Source organism: Pleurodeles waltl, chromosome 2_2 (genome assembly GCF_031143425.1).
Source record: "Pleurodeles waltl isolate 20211129_DDA chromosome 2_2, aPleWal1.hap1.20221129, whole genome shotgun sequence".
Taxonomy (NCBI): Eukaryota; Metazoa; Chordata; class Amphibia; order Caudata; family Salamandridae; genus Pleurodeles; species Pleurodeles waltl.
Window position 1 is genome coordinate 861,458,400 of NC_090439.1, and position 27,966 is coordinate 861,486,365.

The 27,966-nt window shown below is 47.0% G+C and overlaps 1 protein-coding gene across 2 annotated transcripts in view; it reads right to left on the reverse strand.

Annotated features, from left to right (window-relative positions):
- The window catches only part of MTERF3 (mitochondrial transcription termination factor 3), a 249,876-nt gene that overhangs the window by 184,046 nt on the left and 37,864 nt on the right, over positions 1-27,966 (reverse strand). For both annotated transcript variants that reach the window (XM_069220511.1, XM_069220512.1), the window contains exons 2-3: positions 25,487-25,602; positions 23,493-23,844 (exon numbers count right to left, since the gene is read on the reverse strand). In XM_069220511.1, the coding sequence (XP_069076612.1) occupies positions 23,493-23,826 (334 nt within the window). In that variant the 5' untranslated portion in view covers positions 23,827-23,844; positions 25,487-25,602. The remainder of the gene's footprint in view (positions 1-23,492; positions 23,845-25,486; positions 25,603-27,966) is intronic.

Sequence of the window (27,966 nt, forward strand, 5' to 3'; positions counted from 1 at the left end):
GGCTACTAGCCCTGAGGGTGGGTACACCCTCTTTGTGCCTCCTCCCAAGGGGAGGGGGTCACAATCCTAACCCTATTGGGGGAATCCTCCATCTGCAAGATGGAGGATTTCTAAAAGTTAGAGTCACTTCAGCTCAGGACACCTTAGGGGCTGTCCTGACTGGCCAGTGACTCCTCCTTGTTTTTCTCATTATTTTCTCCGGCCTTGCCGCCAAAAGTGGGGCCTGGCCGGAGGGGGCGGGCAACTCCACTAGCTGGAGTGTCCTGCCGGGTTGGCACAAAGGAGGTGAGCCTTTGAGGCTCACCGCCAGGTGTGACAATTCCTGCCTGGGGGAGGTGTTAGCATCTCCACCCAGTGCAGGCTTTGTTACTGGCCTCAGAGTGACAAAGGCACTCTCCCCATGGGGCCAGCAACATGTCTCGGTTTGTGGCAGGCTGCTAAAACTAGTCAGCCTACATAGATAGTCGGTTAAGTTTCAGGGGGCACCTCTAAGGTGCCCTCTGTGGTGTATTTTACAATAAAATGTACACTGGCATCAGTGTGCATTTATTGTGCTGAGAAGTTTGATACCAAACTTCCCAGTTTTCAGTGTAGCCATTATGGTGCTGTGGAGTTCGTGTTTGACAGACTCCCAGACCATATACTCTTATGGCTACCCTGCACTTACAATGTCTAAGGTTTTGTTTAGACACTGTAGGGGTACCATGCTCATGCACTGGTACCCTCACCTATGGTATAGTGCACCCTGCCTTAGGGCTGTAAGGCCTGCTAGAGGGGTGTCTTACCTATACTGCATAGGCAGTGAGAGGCTGGCATGGCACCCTGAGGGGAGTGCCATGTCGACTTACTCATTTTGTTCTCACTAGCACACACAGGCTTGTAAGCAGTGTGTCTGTGCTGAGTGAGGGGTCTCTAGGGTGGCATAAGACATGCTGCAGCCCTTAGAGACCTTCCTTGGCATCAGGGCCCTTGGTACTAGAAGTACCAGTTACAAGGGACTTATCTGAATGCCAGGGTGTGCCAATTGTGGATACAATGGTACATTTTAGGTGAAGGAACACTGGTGCTGGGGCCTGGTTAGCAGGGTCCCAGCCCTCTTCTTAGTCAAGTCAGCATCAGTATCAGGCAAAAAGTGGGGGGTAACTGCAACAGGGAGCCATTTCTTTACACAAGCCCCCCCCAGCCCACAGGCCAGGAGACTCAGCCCAAGCTGGGAGAGTCTTCCTAGTCTGTCAGGCGAGGAAGAGTAGGAGAAATAGGCTGGTTAGTTGCAGGGCCTACTCTGCCTTACATCCTTCTGTTCAGGTCATTCCCTTTGGGGAACTGACCTACTTCCACAGTGATAGGACCTAGTCTGAATTGCCTCTTGTCTGCCTCTTCAATGTCTCCACCCATTCTTTCTATTTTGGTCTTAGAGGTATCCACCTCTGCTAACCTTATCTTGGCCAGGGTTACCCCTAGCTTACCCAGAGCGGTTACCCAGAGCTGGAGTAACCCCACCATGACCAATAGGGTCAGGGGGCCTAACTTGCTATTTGGCATGGGGTCAGACCACCATGCTAAGGATAGTGCAGCCATAAAGGCTAACACCCAGCAGAGGCCACTGACAGCTGTCAGTGCCCAGAACCACACCTTTAGCTCTTCACCTAAAAGGGAAGGGGCTAAGTTACAGGCTTCTTTGGGTTCAGGTTGCCTGTCTGCTGTATTAGAGTGGGGGGTTACCACATCTTGTAGTAAACACCCTTCTTCCACTCTTTCTTCTGTTAGCTGAGGAGCCACCCACTCAGGTTTAACAGTTGCCTGACTAGCCAGGACTTCTTGTGGGTCAGGTTGGACTTTATCAGGGCCATTTTTGGAGTTCTCCCCTACTGGAGCAAAATCTCCTTGGCTTGCTGTAACCTTGGCTAAAGGTTGTCCACCCTTCCTACTCTGTTTTCTTTTCTTCTTCTTCTGGGGCCTGCTTGCATTTACTGCAGAGGCAGGACTTCCAGAATCCTTGGGAGAGGACTGGCACGGGACCAGTTTCTCTCTTGGGCTCTGACTAACCTCTGGGTAGTCATTTCCAAGGAGACAATCAAGGGGGAGGTCTGTACTGACTACTACCCTTCTCCAGCTAAGAGTGCCACCCACTTCTATGGGCACTAAAGCCACAGGCCTCTTAGTGACCCTGTCTAGGCTAACTCTTACCCTGGCAGTCTCACCTGGGATGTACTGGTTTGAGAGCACCAGCCTGTCATGCACAATAGTGTGACTGGCACAAGTGTCTCTCAGGGCAGTGGTTGGGATTCCATTCACCAGTAGGTGGTGGAAGTGTCTACTTCCCTCTGGAATCTCCAACTCACCTGTTGGGCCCTGTTTCCAGTTGAAGGCTATGAAGACCTCCTCATCTGAGGAGTCATCTCCCATGGCTACACTGGTTACCCCTGGAATTTTGTTCTGGGGTTTGTTTTTGGGACAAGAAGTGTTCTTGGTGTGGTGCCCAGACTGTTTACAGTTGTGGCACCATGCCTTAGTGGCATCCCAGTTCTTACCCTGGTACCCACCTTTGTTTTGGGTTGTGTCTTGGGGCCCACCCACCTGTTCTGGTTTTTGGGGGCCTACAGAGGACTCTTTTTCTTTGTGTCTAGTGTCACCCACTTTCTCCTGGGGAGTTTTTGTAACCCCTTTCTTTTGGTCACCCCCAGTGGAAGTTTTGGTTACCCTAGTCTTGACCCAGTGGTCTGCCTTCTTTCCCAATTCTTGGGGAGAAATTGGACCTAGGTCTACCAGATACTGATGCAACTTTTCATTGAAGCAGTTACTTAAAATGTGTTCTTTCATAAACAAATTATAAAGCCCAACATAGTCACACACTTCATTTCCAGTTAACCAACCATCTAGTGTTTTTACTGAGTAGTCTACAAAATCAACCCAGGTCTGACTCGAGGATTTTTGAGCCCCCCTGAATCTAATTCTATACTCCTCAGTGGAGAATCCAAAGCCCTCAATCAGGGTACCCTTCATGAGGTCATAAGATTCTGCATCTTTTCCAGAGAGTGTGAGGAGTCTATCCCTACACTTTCCAGTGAACATTTCCCAAAGGAGAGTACCCCAGTGAGATCTGTTTACTTTTCTGGTTACACAAGCCCTCTCAAAAGCTGTGAACCATTTGGTGATGTCATCACCATCTTCATATTTTGTTACAATCCCTTTGGGGATTTTTAGGATGTCAGGAGAATCTCTGACCCTATTTAAGTTGCTGCCACCATCGATGGGACCTAGGCCCATCTCTTTTCTTTCCCTTTCTATGGCTAGGAGCTGCTTTTCCAAAGCCAATCTTTTGACCATCCTGGCTAACAGGGGGTCATCTTCACTGGAGTTATCCTCAGTGATTTCAGAGGTGTTGGTCTCTCCTGTGAGGGAACCAGCATCTCTGACTATTATTTTTGGAGTCAGGGTTTGAGGGACCCTGTTCTCCCTAGATAGGACTGGTAGGGGGGAATTTCCCTCCAAGTCACTATCCTCTTCCTCTGAGTTGCCACCCTCAGAGGGGTTGGCCTTTTCAAACTCTGCCAAAAGCTCCTGGAGCTGTATTTTGGTAGGTTTGGGGCCCATTGTTATTTTCTTTATTTTACAGAGTGACCTTAGCTCCCTCATCTTAAGATGGAGGTAAGGTGTGGTGTCGAGTTCCACCACAGTCACATCTGTGCTAGACATTTTGCTTCTAAAAGTTGGAATACTTTTTAAGAATCTACAACTGGTTCTAGAATCTAATTCAAACTTTTAACAAACTTTTAAACTCTAAAAAGGAATGCTAACAGGGACTAACACAAGGCCCTAGCAGGACTTTTAGAATTTAGAAAACTTTTCAAATTGCAAAAATCAATTTCTAATGACAATTTTGGAATTTGTCGTGTGATCAGGTATTGGCTGAGTAGTCCAGCAAATGCAAAGTCTTGTACCCCACCGCTGATCCACCAATGTAGGAAGTTGGCTCTGTATGTGCTATTTCAAAGTAAGGAATAGCATGCACAGAGTCCAAGGGTTCCCCTTAGAGGTAAAATAGTGGTAAAAATAGATAATACTAATGCTCTATTTTGTGGTAGTGTGGTCGAGCAGTAGGCTTATCCAAGGAGTAGTGTTAAGCATTTGTTGTACATACACATAGACAATAAATGAGGTACACACACTCAGAGACAAATCCAGCCAATAGGTTTTTATATAGAAAAATATATTTTCTTAGTTTATTTTAAGAACCACAGGTTCAAATTCTACATGTAATATCTCATTCGAAAGGTATTGCAGGTAAGTACTTTAGGAACTTCAAATCATCAAAATTGCATGTATACTTTTCAAGTTATTCACAAATAGCTGTTTTAAAAGTGGACACTTAGTGCAATTTTCACAGTTCCTAGGGGAGGTAAGTATTTGTTAGGTTAACCAGGTAAGTAAGACACTTACAGGGCTTAGTTCTTGGTCCAAGGTAGCCCACCGTTGGGGGTTCAGGGCAACCCCAAAGTCACCACACCAGCAGCTCAGGGCCGGTCAGGTGCAGAGTTCAAAGTGGTGCCCAAAACACATAGGCTAGAATGGAGAGAAGGGGGTGCCCCGGTTCCGGTCTGCTTGCAGGTAAGTACCCGCGTCTTCGGAGGGCAGACCAGAGGGGTTTTGTAGGGCACCGGGGGGGACACAAGCCCACACAGAAATCTCACCCTCAGCAGCACGGGGGCGGCCGGGTGCAGTGTAGAAACAAGCGTCGGGTTCGCAATGTTAGTCTATGAGAGATCTCGGGATCTCTTCAGCGCTGCAGGCAGGCAAGGGGGGGATTCCTCGGGGAAACCTCCACTTGGGCAAGGGAGAGGGACTCCTGGGGGTCACTTCTCCAGTGAAAGTCCGGTCCTTCAGGTCCTGGGGGCTGCGGGTGCAGGGTCTCTCCCAGGCGTCGGGACTTTAGGTTCAAAGAGTCGCGGTCAGGGGAAGCCTCGGGTTTCCCTCTGCAGGCGGCGCTGTGGGGGCTCAGGGGGGACAGGTTTTGGTACTCACAGTATCAGAGTAGTCCTGGGGTCCCTCCTGAGGTGTTGGATCGCCACCAGCCGAGTCGGGGTCGCCGGGTGCAGTGTTGCAAGTCTCACGCTTCTTGCGGGGAGCTTGCAGGGTTCTTTAAAGCTGCTGGAAACAAAGTTGCAGCTTTTCTTGGAGCAGGTCCGCTGTCCTCGGGAGTTTCTTGTCTTTTCGAAGCAGGGGCAGTCCTCAGAGGATGTCGAGGTCGCTGGTCCCTTTGGAAGGCGTCGCTGGAGCAGGATCTTTGGAAGGCAGGAGACAGGCCGGTGAGTTTCTGGAGCCAAGGCAGTTGTCGTCTTCTGGTCTTCCGCTGCAGGGGTTTTCAGCTGGGCAGTCCTTCTTCTTGTAGTTGCAGGAATCTAATTTTCTAGGGTTCAGGGTAGCCCTTAAATACTAAATTTAAGGGCGTGTTTAGGTCTGGGGGGTTAGTAGCCAATGGCTACTAGCCCTGAGGGTGGGTACACCCTCTTTGTGCCTCCTCCCAAGGGGAGGGGGTCACAATCCTAACCCTATTGGGGGAATCCTCCATCTGCAAGATGGAGGATTTCTAAAAGTTAGAGTCACTTCAGCTCAGGACACCTTAGGGGCTGTCCTGACTGGCCAGCGACTCCTCCTTGTTTTTCTCATTATTTTCTCCGGCCTTGCCGCCAAAAGTGGGGCCTGGCCGGAGGGGGCGGGCAACTCCACTAGCTGGAGTGTCCTGCCGGGTTGGCACAAAGGAGGTGAGCCTTTGAGGCTCACCGCCAGGTGTGACAATTCCTGCCTGGGGGAGGTGTTAGCATCTCCACCCAGTGCAGGCTTTGTTACTGGCCTCAGAGTGACAAAGGCACTCTCCCCATGGGGCCAGCAACATGTCTCGGTTTGTGGCAGGCTGCTAAAACTAGTCAGCCTACATAGATAGTCGGTTAAGTTTCAGGGGGCACCTCTAAGGTGCCCTCTGTGGTGTATTTTACAATAAAATGTACACTGGCATCAGTGTGCATTTATTGTGCTGAGAAGTTTGATACCAAACTTCCCAGTTTTCAGTGTAGCCATTATGGTGCTGTGGAGTTCGTGTTTGACAGACTCCCAGACCATATACTCTTATGGCTACCCTGCACTTACAATGTCTAAGGTTTTGTTTAGACACTGTAGGGGTACCATGCTCATGCACTGGTACCCTCACCTATGGTATAGTGCACCCTGCCTTAGGGCTGTAAGGCCTGCTAGAGGGGTGTCTTACCTATACTGCATAGGCAGTGAGAGGCTGGCATGGCACCCTGAGGGGAGTGCCATGTCGACTTACTCATTTTGTTCTCACTAGCACACACAGGCTTGTAAGCAGTGTGTCTGTGCTGAGTGAGGGGTCTCTAGGGTGGCATAAGACATGCTGCAGCCCTTAGAGACCTTCCTTGGCATCAGGGCCCTTGGTACTAGAAGTACCAGTTACAAGGGACTTATCTGAATGCCAGGGTGTGCCAATTGTGGATACAATGGTACATTTTAGGTGAAGGAACACTGGTGCTGGGGCCTGGTTAGCAGGGTCCCAGCACTCTTCTTAGTCAAGTCAGCATCAGTATCAGGCAAAAAGTGGGGGGTAACTGCAACAGGGAGCCATTTCTTTACAGGTACTCTATACAAAAATGGAAAATTTAAAAAGGTGGCGAACACAGGGGGGGGGGTGCTCCACGTGCACATCTAGATATCTTTTTTGTGTTACTGCCTTAGGGGCAAGGGGTTTGGCCCTGTTCATTCCCTTTAGAACCTAGCACATTCAAAACTTCAGACAAAATTCTTAACTGCCAACCCCATGAAGCAGCGTACAGCCACTCTATACCACAGGATACAAGGTGAGGCACATAGACCCTCATTAAGAACTTGGCGTTAATGACCGCCAAGGTGATGGTGAACAGAGGACTGCCAGTGGCAGTAGACTACACACCGCTGAATAATGATGCCAAAAAGTAAAACCTCCAAAAATCCTGCAACCTCCACCCACCACCAGGGACTACAACGGCGGAAAGGCAGTACACACCCCACCCCGCAACTGCCATGCAGACAAATCCTCCGCCCACCAAATAATGAAGCACAAATCAGAGTGGCGGATAGTGAATGCCGAACGACCATTGGCGGTGCGGACCGCCACGGCCAGGAATGGGACCCACCTACAAAAAAAGCACACACACCTGATACACATCCACAACACTACAAAACACTCACACACATACCCCACAATCCTTTACATCGCCACTAGCACGACAGTGATTGACAACACAACATGCATACACTAAACCCAACATCACACAAGTCTCACACACAAATACACCACCAAAACACATACAAACCCCAAACACCTTTACAAGCCACACACACAACCACACGACAGCACCCTCACCAATACACCCACAACACACACCATGGCACCCCCGCTTCACAGATAGGAAGCTAAGGACCATGGTGGACGAAATACTCAGGGTCGAGCCACAACTATTTGGGGCACAGGTGCAGCAGACACCCGTGGCCAGGAAGATGGAGCTATGGCAGAGGATAGTCAACAAGGTCAACGCAGTGGGAAGCCATCCACGCAAGGGATGACATCCGGAAGAGATGGAACGACCTGCACAGGAAGGTTCGGCCAATGGCATCCAGGCACAACATCGTCGTACAAAAGACTGGTGGCGATACTAACCCCCCCTTCCCCACCCCAAATACACCAACTGGGAGGAGAAGGTCCTGGCTCTCCTGCACCCGGAGGGCCTCACTGGACTCACAGGAGGACTGGACTTGGGTAAGTCAACTACAATACCTTAACAGTCACCCCACCTATAATGCATGTATCACCCCACCCCTATCACTACCACCAGGACCCCATCCCCTACCCAGTCCACAACACCCACATCCAACTCTCCCACAAATAGACCTCCATCCAGTCCCCTGTGCACAGTCACCTACCCCTACATATATTCCCAGTGGCACTACAGCACCCACAATGCACCTCCACCCCCCATATAAAATGCAAAGAAATGTACACAAAGGGACCTTGCATGCCACGACAGGGGAATAAAACCATCAAATAGGGAAGAGCAGTGCAACAATTGCTGAAAAAGTACCTGACACCCACATGTCCATTCCCCCTCTCACAGGCACCACCACCTATGCCACGTGAAAATGCCAAGGAGAGCCAGGGCCCCACTCAGGAGAGTGCAGTGGGATGTCTGGAAATAGAGGAACTCCCTGGCACATCACACAGTCCTGGACTGTCACCTTCCAGCAGCCCCACCCAGGATACCAATGACAGCCCTACCACCCAGCCACCATCATCAGCCCTGGCCAAACAATCACACACCAGTGTCTCCCGGGCACGGACTATCAGCCCACATGCACAGAGGCCAGAGTCTCCACTCACCAACAGGCAGGATGCTGAAGGGCCAACTGCAAGTGGGACTGCCAGACCTGTGCATGGGACACAGGCACAGGGGGCTAGGGCCAGTGGGAGGGCATCAGTGGTCCAGGGGCTGGCCAAAGGAAGGATGCAGCAGCCCAGAAGGTGATATCTGAGGTCCTGGGAGCATACCACCATACCCAGGACAGGATGGTCCAGATCCTGGCCTCCTTGGAGCAGAATCAGAGGCTGCAGGTAGCACACCACCAGGAGGCCATGGAGCAATGGAAACAGCTCAATGCCACCATGGCCTCCATTGCAGGGGTGCTGCAGCACCAGTACCACAGCCAGCCTGAGTCCTCCACCCACCTGCAAGCCCGACCACTAGCCAGGACATTGCCCTGCCCTCTACATCTGTAGCAGCTACTGGACTGGTGGCACTAACAGAGGACACACAGGAAACTAGTACCTCTACCCCTGCAGCCCAGCTTCAGCTTTACAAATGTGCCCTCAGACCCAGACATGCCACTGAAACACCACCCACGACCAAGCCCAGCGCTAGGAAGTGACTCTGCCCTGAACTGTCTCCCTTGAGTGTCACTGTGCTACCTTGTTGACATGCCACTGCCATCACACACCATCTTCCAACGGCCACATGGACCAAAGCCCAGTGCTACCAACAGCTGATCATATGTACCAGAGTATGTATGAGCACCATGTGCCCCCTCCCTTTCACTGTCCCAACACTTATGTATATTTTGCCATTGAATAAATACACCTATGCACTCAAATCGTATGCCCTTCATCAATATGAGATATGAATTGTGAGTGTGTATGCATTAGCCAGTCAATTTTCTAATCATACCTTTATTGATGGAGGGGATCCAATGGACTGTAGTGCCTGAAGTATGTCACACTGTACATAATATTGGGTTTCCTGGCACATGCCACTTCAGTCATCAGTTAGCTGACTATAGACACCACATTACCAATTACATGTGTCAGACTGAAACTATGCAGTGAATACATCAGCATCATTGAACAGTACCTAAAGAGTCACTAGATGTATAGGTGGAGTAACTGGGTCCTGGAGTTGAGATCTTCCCCCTCTTCTTCCTCACCATCACTCTCATCCCTTCTCTGAGGTTGCTGGGCTGGTTGGACTGCACACTCCTCTTCCAGAAGGGGGATAGCTTTCCTTGCAGCCAAGTTGTGCAGCATGCCACCACGATTACAAATCGGTGCGGAGTTCTCTGTCATAATGGTATCCCAGTGTGCACACACTTCCAAAGATGGGTACATGTGAGGATCATAGACTCATGTCAGCAAGTGACTAAGGGGGGAGAGTTTGAGGCCCCTGGCCAGGCTAAGGTGATGTGGTGGTAGCACAATGGCAGCCTCCTGCCATCCAGGTATGACAGAGTGGAAGTGACTTAATTCTGCTGGCGTTAGTCGTCATGGCGGAAGGCTGTGTTCACCGCGTGCACCCGATCATTGGATTACATGGTTGTTAGTGGGGAACCTGGGCCAATCATGGTCACCGCCGGTGGCGACGGGGCACACCGTCGCAGCAGGAACGCCATTTTGTCAGACCCTTGACTCCTGATTCCCATGCAGGGTAGTACTCCACTGCGTGTACTGTGTCGTGACTCTGGTCTCTGGGATGGCGCGGGTTACAGGGGAACAGACCCCGGCCTTCACCGCGGAGGAGCTGGAGAAGCTGGAGGATGGGGTCCTACCCCTGTATGCGAAGTTGTATGGGCGACCAGAAGAGCAGGTGAGTTAGCATCTGTCATCCTTAGATGTGTGCGATTGTGGCGGATGCCTGTATGCATGTAGGTTCGATGTGTAAATGCCCAGCCGTAGACTGTCTGGCATGTACTGTATGAGAGTTGAAAACATGCCTTTCTACAATGGCCGTTCCATAGGGAACGACATGTCATCTGTATTCGGTGCACACATACTGATGTCTGTTTTTTTCCTCTGTGTGTCCCATGCAGGTCAGCGCCCATCAAAAGAAAGGCCCGTGGCAAGCCGTCGCCAATGAGGTGCAGACCCTGGGGGTCCACAACCGGCGGAGCACCCACTGCAGGAAGCGGTGGGATGACCTGAGGCGCTGGACCAGGAAGACTGGAGAGGCCCAGCTGGGGAAGGCCTCCCAACAAGGAAGGGTTGCTCGTCGGACCCTGACCACCCCCTAATGGCCTGCATTCTGGCGGTGGCCTATCCGGATTTGGACGGGCGCTTGAAGGCAGCACAGCAGCCACAAGGGGGTGAGTACCAACACTGTTGTAATACTGCTTTGATGGATGTATGTTGGTGCTGTGGTATGTATGCATTCTAGTGCCAGGCACTTGAACAGGTGTGTTCCTGCAGTCCTGCCCCCTCAAAGTTCTTGGGATGTGTGAGGGCTAGTTTGGGCAGTCTCTATAGGCCCATTGGGGGGTGGGGGGGTCCCCTTTCTGTCATCTGGTATGCTTTGTGGCCTCATGGACTTATAAGTGCATTGGCTGGGCACGGTCCCTCATGGGTGTACTTCACACAGCGTATCAGGTCCATGTTTCATGTGAGTTATTTGGTGTATTCTGGGGTAATGGCCACTAGTCAGGGGAACAATCATGGCATATGTTGTATGTGCTGCGTGTCAGTGTGTGACCTGGATGGGAGTGAGCCAGCGATGTACATATGTCCAGGTTTTGACAAAGTTCTCCCTTGTTTTGTCTCTCCCCCCCTGTGCTCTTGTGTCCTTTGTGTACATCAGCATCATCTGGCGAGGGAGCAGTGGCACCGACGAGTGGGGTTGCAGCAGCCCACGGTTCCAATGAGGTAGAGTCGATGGACGCCAAGGGGACCAGTGGGTTGGAAGGTGAGGGGAGTACCACGAGGGAGGCAACTACCACTGGAGGTAGTGACTCTGATACCTCCTCCGATGGGAGCTCCCTGGTGGTGGCGGACCCTACTGGGCACACCCATTCTATACCATCTTCCGCCACCCCCCCCATACCATCACCTCCCTCCCAGTTACTCCCCACCCAGTTGCCTGTGCCCGCTCACCCAGGAGGGTGGGCGTCTCCTTCGCCCCAAGCACATTATCCCCTGCCCCAGTCAGCCCTGCTGCCCTCACGGAGGAGGCTATTGACATCCTGAGGACCATCTCTGTAGGGCAGACAACCATTGTAAAGGCCATCCAGGGGCTAGCATCCCAGATGCAGCAATGCAATGCATACCTGGAAAGCAATCACGGTGCCATGTCTGGCCTACAGAGATCTTTTCAGGCTCTGGCCTCCTCTTTGACGGCAGCCAGTGTCCCCTCTCCCACCACCTCTACCCCCTCCAGCACCCCACTCCCTTCTCCCATCCCAAGCACACATACAGACAGCCACGCGCACAGATCAACACACAAAAAGCACACTGACAAACACATGCACCACACTTCCCACCACAAACATGCACACACCCAACATACCAAAGCACACACAACATCCACTTCCCCCAGTGTGTCAACCTCCCCCGCCATCCTGTCTGTCACCTCACCATGCACACCCAAATGCACCCTCAGTCTCTGCTGCTGCCCCCATTTATGCAGTCCTCACAACATCTGACATCCAGACATGCACCCCAGACACCACACCTGCACTCACCACAACTATACTGACAGACACTTGCAGCACACTCACCAGACCTGCAGACACCCAGACAACATCCATGTACATTGGCAGCCTGTCTTCTACCACTGTGTCCACCCCGCCTCCCAAAACACTCAAACATTTGCACACATCCACACCACACACATCCACCACACATCAGCATACTTAACAGGTACCTGCATCCACATCTGGCACATCTACACCTGGTACAAGCACTCCCTCAACCTCCACTCCCAGACCTGCATCCAAATCCCCTCCAACTGCCCCTATGAAGCTTTTCCTCTCCCGTGTTGACCTGTTCGAACCCACTGGCCCACGCAGTCTTGTCCCTAAATGTGACCATCTCTTTGCCCAGGCCACACCTTCCACATCCAAGTCCGCCCCAGTCCGCCCTTCCCATTCCTGTGCCCCTTCCCTAGGGAGGAAGAAGCCCCGTGTTGCCCCAGCTCCCTCTGCCCCCCCCCCACACCCCCCTACTGCGGTCCAAGCCCACTCCCCCACCTTCCAAGGGCAAGCCCAAAACCCCTCCACCTTCCAAACCTAAGCCCAAGCCCCCTTTCTTCCAGACGCAGGTCCTCACCCCCGCCACTCCCTGCTCCTGAGGTGCCTGGCTGCCCCATTGATGCCCATTTCGAGTGGAGTACCCTTTGCACATGTGGGAGTCAAGTTTGGCCTGTTTTGGACCTTCAGGCTATTTGTAATGGACTGGCCAATCGACTTATTTGGACATGACGCAATGTCTTTGTAAATAAAGTTTCAGTGCCCAGTAGTGCTGTTGGCACAATATGGTGACGTTGTACAGCGTTTCACTATGGAGGGGTGATGTGCACATGTGTGTACTTTGGTGCAGGTCTTGTTGGCTTGTGTCTGATAAGTATATTTTGTTATGGTATGTTTGGCTTGGGATGTGGGAGGGGTTGGGAGTGCGTTGCAGGGTGGGGTGGTTTTGTAACTGTGCCCTTTCTTTCCAGGTGTATTAGGCTGCGGTACTTACCGTCGTCGGTCACGGTCCTGGAGATAAATGGCAAGGAGCAGCACTGGCAGTATTTCCAACTCTCTCTCCATGTCTGCATCGGCGTGTTCTGTGTGCCTCCGGTAAGGGTGTCCTTTTATATTGTTGGTTTCCGCCATGCTGTGTCTGGCAGAGGTTCCCACCCCGGAACGGATGGCGGTCTTGTGTTTCATTATTTGGTGCGCAGGTAGGTCCTTTCTGCCAGCCTGTGGGCGGCTCCCTCCGTCGTAGTCGGGACGAAAAAGATGGAGGTGTGTGGATGGACCGCTAGTTTTTCATTTGCTTCATTATTTGGTAGTCTGGACAGCCAGCCTGTTGGCGGTAGTTACCGCCACCGCAGGCGGGGCGGTATTTACCACCATGTTCATAATGACCACCATAGTGTTGAATATCTTGCCAGGACTGGCTGGGAGGCTGAACTAGGGGAGATGATTTCAGAGGTGGTGTGGAGATTCAGTTACACACAGACTGGTCTGCTCTCCCAGAACAGATGATTTTGTGTATTTAGTATTTTACATTATACTCCAGCGAGCCTAAGACAAGATGGGTTTGCATCAGATGCAACCCTGCACACCCCTTTCCAGGCGGATTTCCTGAAGCAGGCCTAAACATACAGCTTTGTGCATGTCTTCTGGGGTGAGGTAATTTCTGCTTTATCTGACCTGATTAGATGTGCAATTCAGATGGGCCCTACGATAGGCCTTGATGGCTGGGTGGAGAAGATTTCAACCCACTATAACAAAAGAAAAAAATCACTGCTTTCTCACTACTGCTGGCTGAAAGAATGATAGTGTGTTACTGGGGTAGAGGCAGAACTCCAAAATGTAAAACTTAGCTTGAATCACTCACACACTGAGGCCCAACTCGAACTATATGCGGAGCTTCTACCACTCAGATCTAGATCTATGGGCACCACTGTAATCCTACCTGCTTACCACCTCAGCACAGACTGAGGTGGTGATTCCGAGTTTGGCGGTGATCACCGAATACCGCCGTGCAAGTGGCCGCAGAAAGACTGCCAGAGATGGCAGAGTAAAGACTGCCATATTACGAGTCACCCACACAACACCACCCACAATACACCCAAAAAACGACACAGCCGGACGAAACGACCGCATGAAGGAGGAGGCTGCACCGCCACGCCGAGAATATTCCGCCTGCCAAATAATGATTCACAAATCAGAACTGCGGCAATCCAATGGGGAAAAAGGCACCACCACCAGAACACTGTACCACATTGGACAATACCATTACCCAACACCTGAGACACATACACACACTTGTCCACAGCACTACAAAACACACCTCCACACATACCCAGAACCTTTTGCAAACAGAAACTCTGACAGAGCGAGGCAAGAGCACACTGAAAAGGAGGCACTGCACCTAAATACCACAGGCTCCATCACACTGAACACACATCACACAATACACCACTGCACACGAACACCACAAAGCACACACACATACCACAACACAAACTCACATCAACAAACAGCACACCCAGAATCCCTACATAACAAACACACCCACCCACAACACAACCACCATGGCACCACCAAAAAACCCACGATTCACAGCAGAAGAGCTCAGGGTTGACTAAATCGTCAAAGTGGAGCCACAACTGTTTGGAGCACAGGTCCAGCAGACATCCATAGCCTGGAAGAACGACCAATGGTAGAGGATAGTCATCAGGGTGAATGAAGTGGGGAACCATTCATGCACAAGGGAGGACATTAGGAAGAAGTGGAACAACCTTGGGGGGGGAAGGTACAGGCCATGGCTTCCAGGCACCAAATCGCCATTATAAAGACAGGTGGTGGGCCCCCACCAGACCCCCAAGAAATGTCACCGTGGGAGGAGAAGGTCCTGGCCATACTACATCCAGAAGGGCTGACAGGACACTGGTAAGTCCACTGTACTTCCCCGCCAACATGTCCCCATGCACAGCATGTACTGCCACCACCCCCTCACACCATTCTAAAGTGCACAAACCCACCATGGACCCAATCCCCACCCTTGCATGCCACAGCATACTACTGACACCATTCCCACGCAGGCCCACCTAGTGCATGGATATCCCACACCACAGCAAGTACCACATCTACCACAATGCAACACTCCCTATCCTTGCATGACTGCTACATCCACATCACATCACTGCAATTGCACCTTAAACCATGTCACTCCCCATCACCAATAAGTATGAGGAATAAACATCAGTACATGGCAATGACAGCAGCAAGGCAAACATGAACTATCCTCCAAAATAGGCCCATTGTAACCTTCCACCGATGGGAACACAAGCAGTGGAATGCTAACTGTTAATGCCATTACTGCCCTGCAAATCCAGTTAATGATGGCATACAACCATGTGTGTCACTGCTACAATACCATCATTTGACACAATACCTCTTATTACACACGTCTCCCAAATAATGACACACAGTAGAGGAGCCCAGTGACACAGAGCCCAGGCCTTGAAGCAGGTCCAATAGGGGAGGACTCCCCTGGAAGTCAGATTATGGACGACCAACCTGGCCCATCAGGCTTGAGTGGCCTGTCCATTACCACCAGTCTCATCCTGCCCACAACTGAAACATCCTCCCCTGTGGCAGCCAATGTACAGCATTGACGGCAGCCAGTGTCCCTCCATCTTCCGTCCCCTCTCCAGCTACCTGTTCCCAATCCACAACACCTCACCCTACACCTGTCCAAAGCACACCTACATACCAGCATAAACCCACTACAACAGACAAGGTGCACAAAGACAGTCATAGGCATCACAAACGTTCCCACAGGCATGCATGCACACACACACACACACAACACACATCTGCAGACATAACAGACATTTCCCCCACCACCTCCTCCCTTGCAGTCACATCTCCACTCACACCTGCCAGCACTACATCATACCACGCTGGTCCTGCTACTATTCCTGTCATACCGTCAATCACCACAACAGCAGACTCACAGACACACACCCCACACACCACATCCGCACCCACCACAACTACCATCTCTGCCACCTGCAGCACATTCACCTCACTTGCTCACACCTCTGCAACATTCACTCATACATCTCCCATTCCCTCTCCTTGCATCTCTGCCCCCTCCCAAAAAATGCATACATACCCACTCACCCACCCAACATTCAGCCACCACGCATAGACATTGCACACACTGGCATCCACGTACAGCACACCAACACGTCAGACGAGCACTCCCCCTACCTCCACTCCCAACCCTCAATCATGTGACCGCCCCCATGTACCTAAGAAAGTTTTCCTTGCCACCCTTGACCTCTTCCCTACTCGTCTCTCACCCAGTTTTCCCCGTAAATGCTGTGTCCCCCTGCTCCTCTAAGGCCCTCCCACTCCTTAGGTGCCCCATCTGGTGTTTCCCCTGCTTCTCCACCCAGCAAGAAATCCACCCCTCCCAGTTCCAAAGTCACCCCTCCTAAGCCCAAAATGAAACGTGCCCTTTCCACATCCAAGCCTCCCCCACACCCCTGAAGTGCCTGCCTGTCCCATTGATGCCCCTATAACGTGGAGGCCTATTTGCTGTCAGGAGCCAAGTTGGGCACAATTCATGGACAATGTGTCCTGCATTTCTGGACATTGGACTTGCCATTGGCACATTTTGTATATAGTTCATATAATTTATTGGTTGTTGAATACAACTGCCCACATTTTTACACATTTCACTGCAGTACTCGCGGCGTGTGTGCCAAGCAAAGGCAGGTAAGGGATTTTCATGCTGGTAATGGAACTAGAAACTTAGTAATAATAATATGAGATAGAGATTAAATTTTATATAATCTTTTTTCTTAGGATACGCTCCTTTCACACTAGGGGCATCCTTATTAAAATCATATTGCTAATACAAATAGTAAGGTAAGCATTACTGGGTGAATACTACCTCATTAACTGTAGAAATGAGATATGGTCAATATAGATAATATGAATATATTATTTAATTTCAGATTATACATTTCAACGTAACAACTATTGAATGATCATTAGGTAAACACAGATCTCTCTGTATGAGATCATCTATTTCAAAACGAGGTATTAGTCACTATTACTCTTCATACTTATAAGCATGGTTTCTTTTGATTTTTTTTGGAGTAAATATATGGGAAATTTTCATAAACATCACGAAGCAGGACTTATACGAATGAATTAGATGCACAACTAATAGCGTTCTATGTGTAAGTGATATGACATATATAGTTGGTTTTGCATGAATCGGTCTGTGCACATAAAAAGGAGGAGATTTGCAATTTGAAATTGTAAATTAGAAAAAGGTCATAATATTTTGAATCACAGTTTCCACAAGTGAATGGACACTAGTGACATGGTATGGTGAGGGGTCATTTGATCAATATATCTATTGTGAGTTTAATTATATGTTATGTATTGAATGTTGTTTGTTATAGAGACTCCTGAGGAAGTCAAGGGGTATTCCCCAGACGAAACACGTGTTGACTGGAACAGTATGAAAGGACAATAATATGGATGGAACATCATGAAGTAACAATGATATGAAATTTTTTGGCTATGAAAACTACTAAGAAGAATAAAGCATTATGGTTAAATTCACGGAAGAATATTTTACTTATGGACATTTGAATTATTAGAATATTGTGTTATATGATTACCGTGGAGTGCCACTCAATTATATTGTTTTGGATAATATTTGTTATTCTGGGTTTGTAGGGGGATTTCCCAGAGAGTAGGCACCACTTGGCTAGTAAATGGTCGGTTTAATTTGAGAGGGAGTGACAGTTACTCAATTTGTAATCCCCCCAGAAGAGTTTTGGCCACATTGCTGTGGTTGTCAAGTTCAGATGCATGTCCTGGTTTCCTTCTACATGGTGGTGTGACATCTGTGTGCAAAGGAATGTGAGGTCTGTGTATGGATTGTGTCTGTGTTGTTGCATGCACTGGGTAGATGGTTTGGGCCATGGGGATATTGCGATGTGTGTGATTACTAGCTTGTGTGATCGTATGGGGTGCTGTGTGCGTCCGTGTGTATGGTGCTGCATGTGAGGATTTCCTTGATTGTTAGTTGTAAGTGTTGTGTCATCTGTATGATTGTTTGGATGTGTGTTCACAGCTATTGATTGTGTGTCATTGCTACATAGAGTTCATGGTGTGTGTGTGGTGTCGCACAACGTGCCCGTCTATGCCTGCATTGAGGTGTTTGTGGTCTAGTGTCGTTGTGTGATTATGGGGTGCGTTGGTGGTGTTGGTGTGCGTTTTTACTGTATGTTTGGCACGTATCAGCTTAGCTTGGTGTGTGTGTATTGGGTACTTGCCATTGACGTATATTGTGTGTGCCTGTGTGTAGCCTTAGCTGTCTGTGCGAGGAATGTGTGTTTTGTGTGGGATTGTATCACTGCCATTTCCTCCCCTCTGTGCTAGGTGTACTTACGGTTGTCGTCTTCGTCGTGGTCAGTGGTCCTGAAGGTGTATGGCGAGACACAATGCTGGGAAGACTAGCAGTTTGTCTGCCATGGCGGCCGCAGATCCGTCTCTGTGCCTGGAGATGGGTGTCTCCTTTTGCACTTTCTGTTTCCGCCAGGTTTTTTTGTGGCAGCCAACCCGCACCGGATATGCTGGCGGTGTGGTGACTCGGACTATGGCGAGCGGGACATTGGCTTCTGCCAGCCTGAAGTTGGCTTACACCGCTGGATGCTGCTCGTCAGCGGTGGCAGTGAGTTGTCTGTGTTGCATTGGGTTCACCGCCTTGCTCATTATATGGTTCAGTTACCGCCAAACTCGGAATGACCACCTGAATCTCTCTGCTGCTTTGACCAGAACTATAACATGGCTTGTAGCCTCGGCTGACAGGTTATATAAAGGGTCCCTTTGCCCGACATCCCTTTCATAAGAAATGCCTTCACATGCCATCCTATATACATGGTGCCGCTGCACTACATTTGGAGAATGTACTTCCGACTGTCCTACTTAATGCGTTCATTAGATGTCTTCCAATTGATACTGTATTACTCAGTTATGACATATTTGCTCAATTTGAACTGCATTGTACCCGCTGCTGTGTGCAGTATTTATTTGATTTGTTTGCAGAAAATCAACAAAATTGAAAAAAAAACTATCAAGGCACAAAAATGAAACATTACTACTCTTTTGCACATGAATTGCGACCTACAAAAAGGTCAAGTGTCAAAGCATGGTTATTTTTCTTCTTAATTTAAAACAATAAGAAACAACTAAGGCAGTTAATTCCTCTAACCAGTACTTCTGTAGAATTGTGAGATACAGCAGTGGCCCTTACGGAAAATGTTGCTGAATGTGTTTGCAGAGAATTTACTGCTGAACAAATGAAACAAATAGTAATCAATTGATGCGTTCAGGAGCTATGGATGAAAAACGTACTTTCATTTTAAATATGGTGGCTTGTGGTGCTGCGGGCCAGAAATACATAAAATTACAATCTCTGTACAAACAACACTTTTCCCAAGTTTCACGCTTTTAACATAAAATGCACAATTTTAGATATTTCCTCTAGCTAGCTTTTTCATCCTTAACAATGAATGCTACATCAGCACCATATTGGTTCACTTAAAGTTCAGCAAAAAGTTTATCTGGTCTTGATTTCCCATCACCCTGGCTTGAGCCAACAATTAAGCAAAGCCAAACATTATATTTTTTTAAGGAAAGAAGCTCCGTAGTTTCTGTTTTCTTATAAAAACAAAAATGTGGGCAGAGTGGGAAACAAAAACTTTTTTTTAGCCTGTCAGAACAGAGACCAGATTTAGCGGTAATGACATGTACTCTATCCTTAAACTTCAAGTGAACATTTATTCTATTCACTTACACAAACAATGTTCCTAACTCTTAAAACAGCAGGACACAATAATGCCAAGTTCACCCCTTGCATAAAATAATTTACCCAGTACATTTTAAAACATACTATTTTCTCACAAACATTAAGTTAAGTATGGCAATCAAGGTAAAAGCGCATCTGCTGTACAAAATGTAACCTTGTTGTGCAGTGGTATTATTCGAATGTATCTATATAAATATTTGTTGTGTAAAATACAGTTAGCATGGAAGGTGTGTCAGTAGATCTAGAAAGGTCAAAATACCATGTTATGTGCTGGTTTTGTTTTGAAATAATCCAGTGTATGAAATTAATATACTGAAGGATATAGAACAGAAACATCAAATGGACTATGGGGAGAAATGTAGGGATTTTGACAAAAACTGATGTTCATTGCTGCAATTTATTTTCGACAACAATAGTTAGCATTTCGAAAAATGTATTGGGGATTCCTTTAAGCAGTGTATTTTGCCAACTACAGTTAGACTTGTTGTTTTTAGATTGGTTTTCAGACAATTTTGAAATGGCTGAGGTCACTTCAGTCACCTCTCTTGTCACAACTTGGGACTCCCTGGGCACCCTTCCGTGTGCCCCAGGAGAGATATTCCCACAGCGTTTAAAAAACTCATCTACACTATAATACTCAGAGTTTTTGACTAACTGGTCAGTACATCCCTAGTATTTTGACTTTCATCGATACAATCCCTCACCAACACCTCAACTTAATCATTACATTGACTACTAGTTGGCCTTCCCCTTGGCTTCAAGATTTCCCATAATTGGCCCAGGTTAGAGTAAGAGTGGTAAATCTATCCAGTTGAATTGATTGTCAGTGAGGTAATGGCAAGTTCAAAGGAAATGTATGCCCTAGCAAGGGAAGTGGTAGGCTAAGTATACATCCGGTGGTGCAAGTAAAAGGGTGAAACTAGCAGAAGACCTATCTATTTGGAACACTGGATAGCCTAAGTATTTCAGTCTTGGTTGAGAAGTGAATTAATCCCACAAATATTGCCGTTTAAAACTGCAGAACTATGATGTGTTGTCTTTGTTCTTGACCGGAGAACTGAGTCTGACATTGACAGGTTTACAACTAGCAGTAGGAATGTGAGAAATGGTGCCATTTTAGGTGTGAAATTTTACAAGTTTCCATTCAAATTCCTCAAAATTACACTTTCATAGTGAAATGTGGTTTGCTGGCTTGCTTGCTTGACTTTCTCCCCTTAAAAGCCTCCAGGAGATACAGCAGGAGGCAAATTGAAGCACAAAATGTCTCACAAGAGAGGTTTCTGCAAGCTAGTCAGCTGGTAGTATCTTGTGAGACTTTTTTTTTATGCAAAGTGGGCACTCACTTAAAGTAAGCATTTTCAAAGCAATAGGTCTTGCATTTTCTTGAGTTGGAGCTACTGGCATTGTAAATTCATAGCCGGACTTTTCTTGCCTCATAAATTGGTCAACCCTGCCTCATAATTTCATCTTTTCCTGCCATATAATTCCAGTGGCCCTGCATAAAACTAAAACGCTTCCATGTACTTCTTACTCTATCTGCAGCAAAAAATGAAAATGTTGATATTTAGCAGCGTTTAATTGGGCACAGCTTAATTGAAGCACACTAACGTTGTGTTTACTGAAAGCAAATATGCGCTTACAAAACACATGATTTCCACTTAAAAACTATAATCGAACCAGGGAACACATTGGCCACACAGAAAATAAATCCTTTTTAAAAGCGAATGCCTGCAAATTAAAACAATTAATTTCACAGTGTTTACGAGTAAAGAGTGATTCATATCCTTGAGATCTTTTCGAGTTCTTTTCTACAACATGATAACATCTTGCTGTTTCACCTTCCAGCCTGGCCGCCTGTTTATAGTTTGGAGCGGAAGGACATTTTCACATGCTAGAGTTTGCATTTCTAATAAATTATTCTTTATTTTGCTCACAGTAAATCAGTGAGGCAGAAAAATAACTGATGGCTCTTCAACAAAAATAGTTTGCGCCCTGCATCAGAACACACTGGCTCAAATTAAGCACTGCGCAAATAATAAATGTGCCTTCTTTAGATCCAGCTGTTACTCTACACCGAATGCTGATTTATTTTTCCTTGATAGCGAAGCAATAAGGTTTATGTTTTTAGCTTATGAGACAAACAATTGCCTTGTTAGCATACACAAAAAGTTTGTTTTCTCGTTTCAGCTGTCACGTTACACCACACTGTAATAACTGCTGCATGTACTTTTACGAGTACTGAATACTAAATCAGGCTGATTTGAAATTGCAAAGAAGCTAATTTTCTGTTTCTGTTGTGCTTTCGTTTTGGTTTTGATATGACTTTCCCAAGTGTCTCTTTTGGTCATACTAAATGCAGCATTGTTAGCAAGAGATACAGCTAGGATTATTATAAGGCAGTGCAGAGGGTTGATGTGGCTGCTGCAAAGAACGTCTTGTAGGCAGATCACAGACTGCATTCAATCTTCAAATGTTAAAATAACTCTGGAAAAATTAATGTTATTGCTGGAGAGAGAACTTACTTTTCTCTAGTGGAAGATTGGACTAACTATAGGGTAGGGCAGAAGGTTAATGTGCCAGCTGCGAGGAACATGAAATAGGCAGATCAGAACTAGCAACTAATATAACAAGCTCACTCGAAAGGCAATATTTATGGGCTGCTGGCAAGCAGTGGAAACTTCACTGGAAGGAGCAATGGGGATTGTTTTTGTTAAAGCTCTTTTTCCCTTCAGAGGTGTTTCTGAAAGAGTTTGAAACCAGGGGCCAGCTCAGCCCCTTCGCTCCTGATAGCCGGGGAGGATTTTGGTTTGTACGCGGTTTCTAAGCAGTAACGTAGTAAGTACCCCTATAGTGAAAAACTAAAACACAAGCTGCTCAGAATAAAATATTCCAAAAACACAGGCTGATCGGCCCGTGCCCTTAAAACTGAGGCTGTTGTGAGAGGAAAAAAGGGCATAAAAGAGAAAGAAGTACAACATACACCAAAGACAAGATCAGTAAGCAACTAATAAAAAAATGAAAGTAATACAGTTTCACATAAGCAAGCTGACGGCCTCCATGAGCATCAGCATGAAGATACACAAAAGGAAAAAGAAGTTCGCTCGCAGTCAAACATATCGGCAAAAGTGCAATTAGCCATGTAACAGGAGGGATAGCCAAGGCGGTAACAAAACCGCCTCAAGGAGGGACAAACATAAATCATTTACCAACTAAAAGAAAGGATTTTTAAAACGAGTGATAGTGATGGGCGTGCACTGCGGGTGGTTAAAAGCCCAGATACATACCAACACGTCAGAAAAGCAGCACTTGAGCGCTGCTATGCTCAATCTAAAAAGGAATGTGAAATTTCCTAATGTGGATTATGCAAACTTTAACATAAGGTGGTTTAATTAAAGATTCACTCAGGCCTACTTTCAACATGATTAAAACTTTACAATGAGGAGCCATGCTTATCAAGAATGCATATACATAACTCTAAGTAAGGAAAACACGGAACTAGGTGCTTAGGAAAGTTGTCTGAATACATGAAATATAAAATATTAAGACTCTTTAATTTGAAAATTTAGCTTACCATCAACTATTGCTGCTTTATCTGTACTGAATGATGGCTCCTTCTTCTGCCGATGATGGCTAATAGAAGGTGGCAGTTTTTCAGGCAAATTAATCTCCGAACCACTGGCTTTAGTGGACTGGAAATGTTTTACAAAAGTCAAAATACAACCACTCTGCCATACAGTGAAAGAACTGGCTTCATTGGAAGACTTGGACAAGGAAGTCCGTAAAGGCTTTTTGAGCCTATTCCAATTTCCATTTTCTCTTCTTATTACATTCATAACACAAAAAGGGAAATTACTTTGCTTCAATCTAGGGCACGTTCTTGCTATTGTACAAGCCAATGAGCTCATTGTGAAAATGGCCAGGTCCTGAAAAACAATTTGTAAAACAAGTTTAGTATGTAAAGCCAAAACACAGGAAAAAGAACATATCTAATATCAAATTTAAAAAAAATCATTTAAAAAAATCATTTAAATTCTTAAGAAGAAAATAAAACTTTAATAAACAATTTGAAAAGACTCCTTCATCCATTAAACACAAGGATGGTTCAGTTCATGAATATGTAAGCGCTTAGGCAACTGCCGCAAATGTGTCAGAAAATGTTATATATGGTTGTTCTGGAGTTGCTTGTTTAGCTACAGTGTTGGATAAATAAAATGTTTTCTTTCCTTTGAGTGAATGGGATTCCTTTAAGTCTTGTACAAGAGGTCTTGAATGGAGTACCGAGGGCAGAGAAAAAAAGAATGGCAGGTCCTGTCCCAACCCTGTCTTTTTAGGGCTCCTTTTGTTGGAATATTGTAAATTGCCTCTTCTGCCCTCCAGCATGTTATATTGTTTGTTCCTCGCTGCACTATCTGTCGATGTTTCAAATGATAGAGTTTAATAAAGGGTTGGTTAAATTAAAACCTACTGTATTACAGCCATGTGGGTTAACTGCCTGCTGCAGAGATATGCAAGGAAACACTTAATGAACAGATCTAGTCACTGGTTCATCGCCTTTGTTGGTTGCCAATGAGAAAGTGCATCTAATTTAAAGAGCTAAATGCAAACGCAAAACAGTTAACAACCAAACACCTGAATATATTACAAAAAGGATAATGCTACATGTCCCTTCAAGTGGCCTAAGACCCACTGATAAAGTGCTTTATACATACAGATGCACATTCTATTCTAAGTGAGACTGGTGTGACCTCTTAACCTTCCAAAGTTGGTAAATGAGTACCTGTTGAGTAACAGTGATGCAAGGTCTTAGAAATATGCAGTGGCAAAACTGTGGTAAAGCACGCTGTAAAAGCTAGTTATTTTTACAACTGTATAACGAACCAGACCTACTAAAACACAGAATTTTGAAACATTACAGCCTTTTCCATAATGTTAATGTTGTTTTGGTGTTGAACAGAACAATGTACCCCATCAAGTAGACATGTAAAGATAAAAGGCTGGCGTACAACAGATCTTTTTTGTGGGAGGTCAACCCAAGTCATACCTTACTTTGGATATGATTTAAAGAACCTATTCGCTCGGTCTCAGACCGCAGCATTTGGCTATGTTTCTTTTCTTCCTACTTGCTTTTCCTAAAATGCCTCAATTAAGCCACATTCACTTATATATATCGATAATGACTTATTCAAGAGCTTTAGTAGATAAGACTTATGGGTTTGCCTTTGCCAATGGTTATTTTTTTTAAGAAGGCACAGTATATGTTGATGAGACTGCGTCTTAGGGAGACTTTTCTTTCTCTTGTCTAAGGCCCATTCTGAACCAATGCTGATACTTGCTGCCCAGTTTCTCTCTGTATGATAGGTCTAGGATCAAAACATGTGTGATTATGTTGAGAATTTGTAATCATATATTTTAGGTTGTGTTAAATATCTCCATTGAGGTCACTTCATAAGTGAACTTGTTGTCATGAAAGACATTCTACTTGAACACTCATATGAATTCCATGTCTTATCTCCACATTTTTGTTATCCACTACCTCAGTGTTAAGATGATCTCAATAGCTCTTACCGGAGCCCGTGACCTTCGTTGTGTAGCAGTGGTGCCTTGGAACAAAGTAGAAAGTCTGGAGCGCTTTCCTGCTGACAACACTGGTCATCAGCTAAGATTGAATACGGCTGCCTTACCTAAATGGAAAGAAAAGTTACTGTGAAATGGTATTTGTCTTAAGTTTCATCTTGCACTAAAGAACTAACCTAAAGAATTGTGAAACATGCTGTGACAAGGTATTTTCAGCAAAGTGTTACTGACTTAGTAGTGACTATAGTCAGACCTTCAAACCACAACAGCTAAAAACATTTGACGACAATTAAGCAGACACTAGTAGTGGTACTAGCAGTACATTTATGAAGATTAGTGCACATGCACACCCCAGGTCAATAATCCATAATTTATTACTTTATGGAGAATCCCTTTTGTCCGATTATGTGAACACTTGTAAAAGTCTGCTGGAAATGACCATCATTTCTGTGGTGTAAACGCAGACTTCTGCTGAATACAGAACTATGTGGACTGTAAACTGTGGTTGCTGGTGCTCCTTCTTTCAAAATGATGAAACTGACAAACCTCCTGAATGTCATACTTAACTTACCTATTCGTCCATAGTATATAGCTCTCAGTGCACACAGGGCCTCTAAGTTAAATGCCACCAGTGGGCAACAGCACTGATTGTGCCACCCAGTGCAGCGACATTCCAAATATAGCTGCAGGCCTGCCATGAGTAGCCTGACTGTGCAGAATTAAACAACCAATTTGACTGGTCAAAATTACTCCTTATGAGAGGCCTAAAACTCTTGTTTTAAATATTTCTAAGTCACCCATAAGTGAGCTTTACTGCCCATTAGGACACTGGAAAGTTGAGGCTCCACTGACGACAGTGAAGTAGCTCTGGGCCTATAATGTATAGTACATGCCCAGAGTTCCAACATTCAGATGTAGGTCTTCCTGTTTCTCCCTTTTTAATTTAGAACATTCTACTTCAGAGGGTGGAATGTTCTAATAGCCTTATAGCCCATCTGCCTCAGGGTATACCGGTTGATAAAGGCCCGAGACACACGGTTTCAGGGCCTTTAACAACAAGTATAGCCATCGGAAGTGGGCTATAAGGCTATATTAAGGTGCTACTGTATGTGATAATAAAGAAAAAAGGTGACTAAGGGAAATACAATATTTGCCTAAGTTTGAAACAAGTTTATAGGTCAAGCGCATTACAGTTAAATTGAGTAGATTATCCAAGTCACTAGACCTGCAGGTTTGGTAGCATTTTTCTGACCTTAACCTGTTCTGTGCCTTGGACGAGATGATCTCGTCCAAGGCTACAGTTCCCCTGTGCCTTGGACGAGATCATCTCGTCCATGGCACAGGGTAACTTGGGGGAGCGCTAGCGCGCCCCCGTGCACCCCCCTCCCCCCCCAAGCCGGGGATGGAAGGGGAATAAATGGAATAAATAAAATTTATTTTAGGCCATTTCTGCCCCCCCAAGGAGGCAGAAACCACTAGGCACCTGGGATTTGTTTTTTTGGCGCCAATGTCACGCAGGGGGAGCGACCCCGTAGGCAAGGGTCGCTCCGGGGGGGGGGGGGGGGGGGGGGGGGGGGGGGTCGAATTTATTTTAGGCCATTTCTGCCCCCCCCCTGGCGGGGCAGAAACCTCTAGGCGCCAGGGGAATTTTTTTGGGGGGTGTTTTTCTTTTGTTTTTTTTTTTTTAGAGATGGGGAGCGACCCATCAGGCAAGGGTCGCTCCCCTGGGGGGCAAATTGTATTTAGGCCATTTCTGCCCCCCTTGGGGGCAGATTGGCCGATTGTAGGTCAATCTGCCCCCAAGAGGGCAGAAACCACTAGGCACCTGGGATTTGTTTTTTGGCGCCAATGTCACGCAGGGGGAGCGACCCCGTAGGCAAGGGTCGCTCCCGGGGGAGGGTGGGGGGCAAATTTATTTTAGGCCATTTCTGCCCCCCCCCCCCCCCCTCCCGGGGCCGGCTGAGCTAGAGGCCAAACTCCACAGGTAGGCACTTTGCAAAAACCACCTCTGTTTTCTGTGAAAAAATATGTTGTGTCCACGTTGTGTTTTGGGCCATTTCCTTTCGTGGGCGCTAGGCCTACCCACAGAAGTGAGGTACCATTTTTATCGAGAGACTTAGGGGAACGCTGGGTGGAAGGAAATTTGTGGCTCCTCTCAGATTCCAGAACTTTCTGCCACAGAAATGTGAGGAACATGTGTTTTTTTAGCGAAATTTTTAGGTTTGCAAAGGATTCTGGGTAACAGAACCTGGTCCGAGCCCCACAAGTCACCCCATCTTGGATTCCCCCAGGTCTCTAGTTCTCAGAAATGCACAGAGTTGGTAGGTTTCCCTAGGTGCCGGCTGAGCTACAGGCCAAAATCCACAGGTAGGCACTGTTTTCTTTAAAACAATGTTGATGTGTCCACGTTGCGCTTTGGGGCGTTTCCTGTCGCGGGCGCTAGGCCTACCCACACAAGTGAGGTATAATTT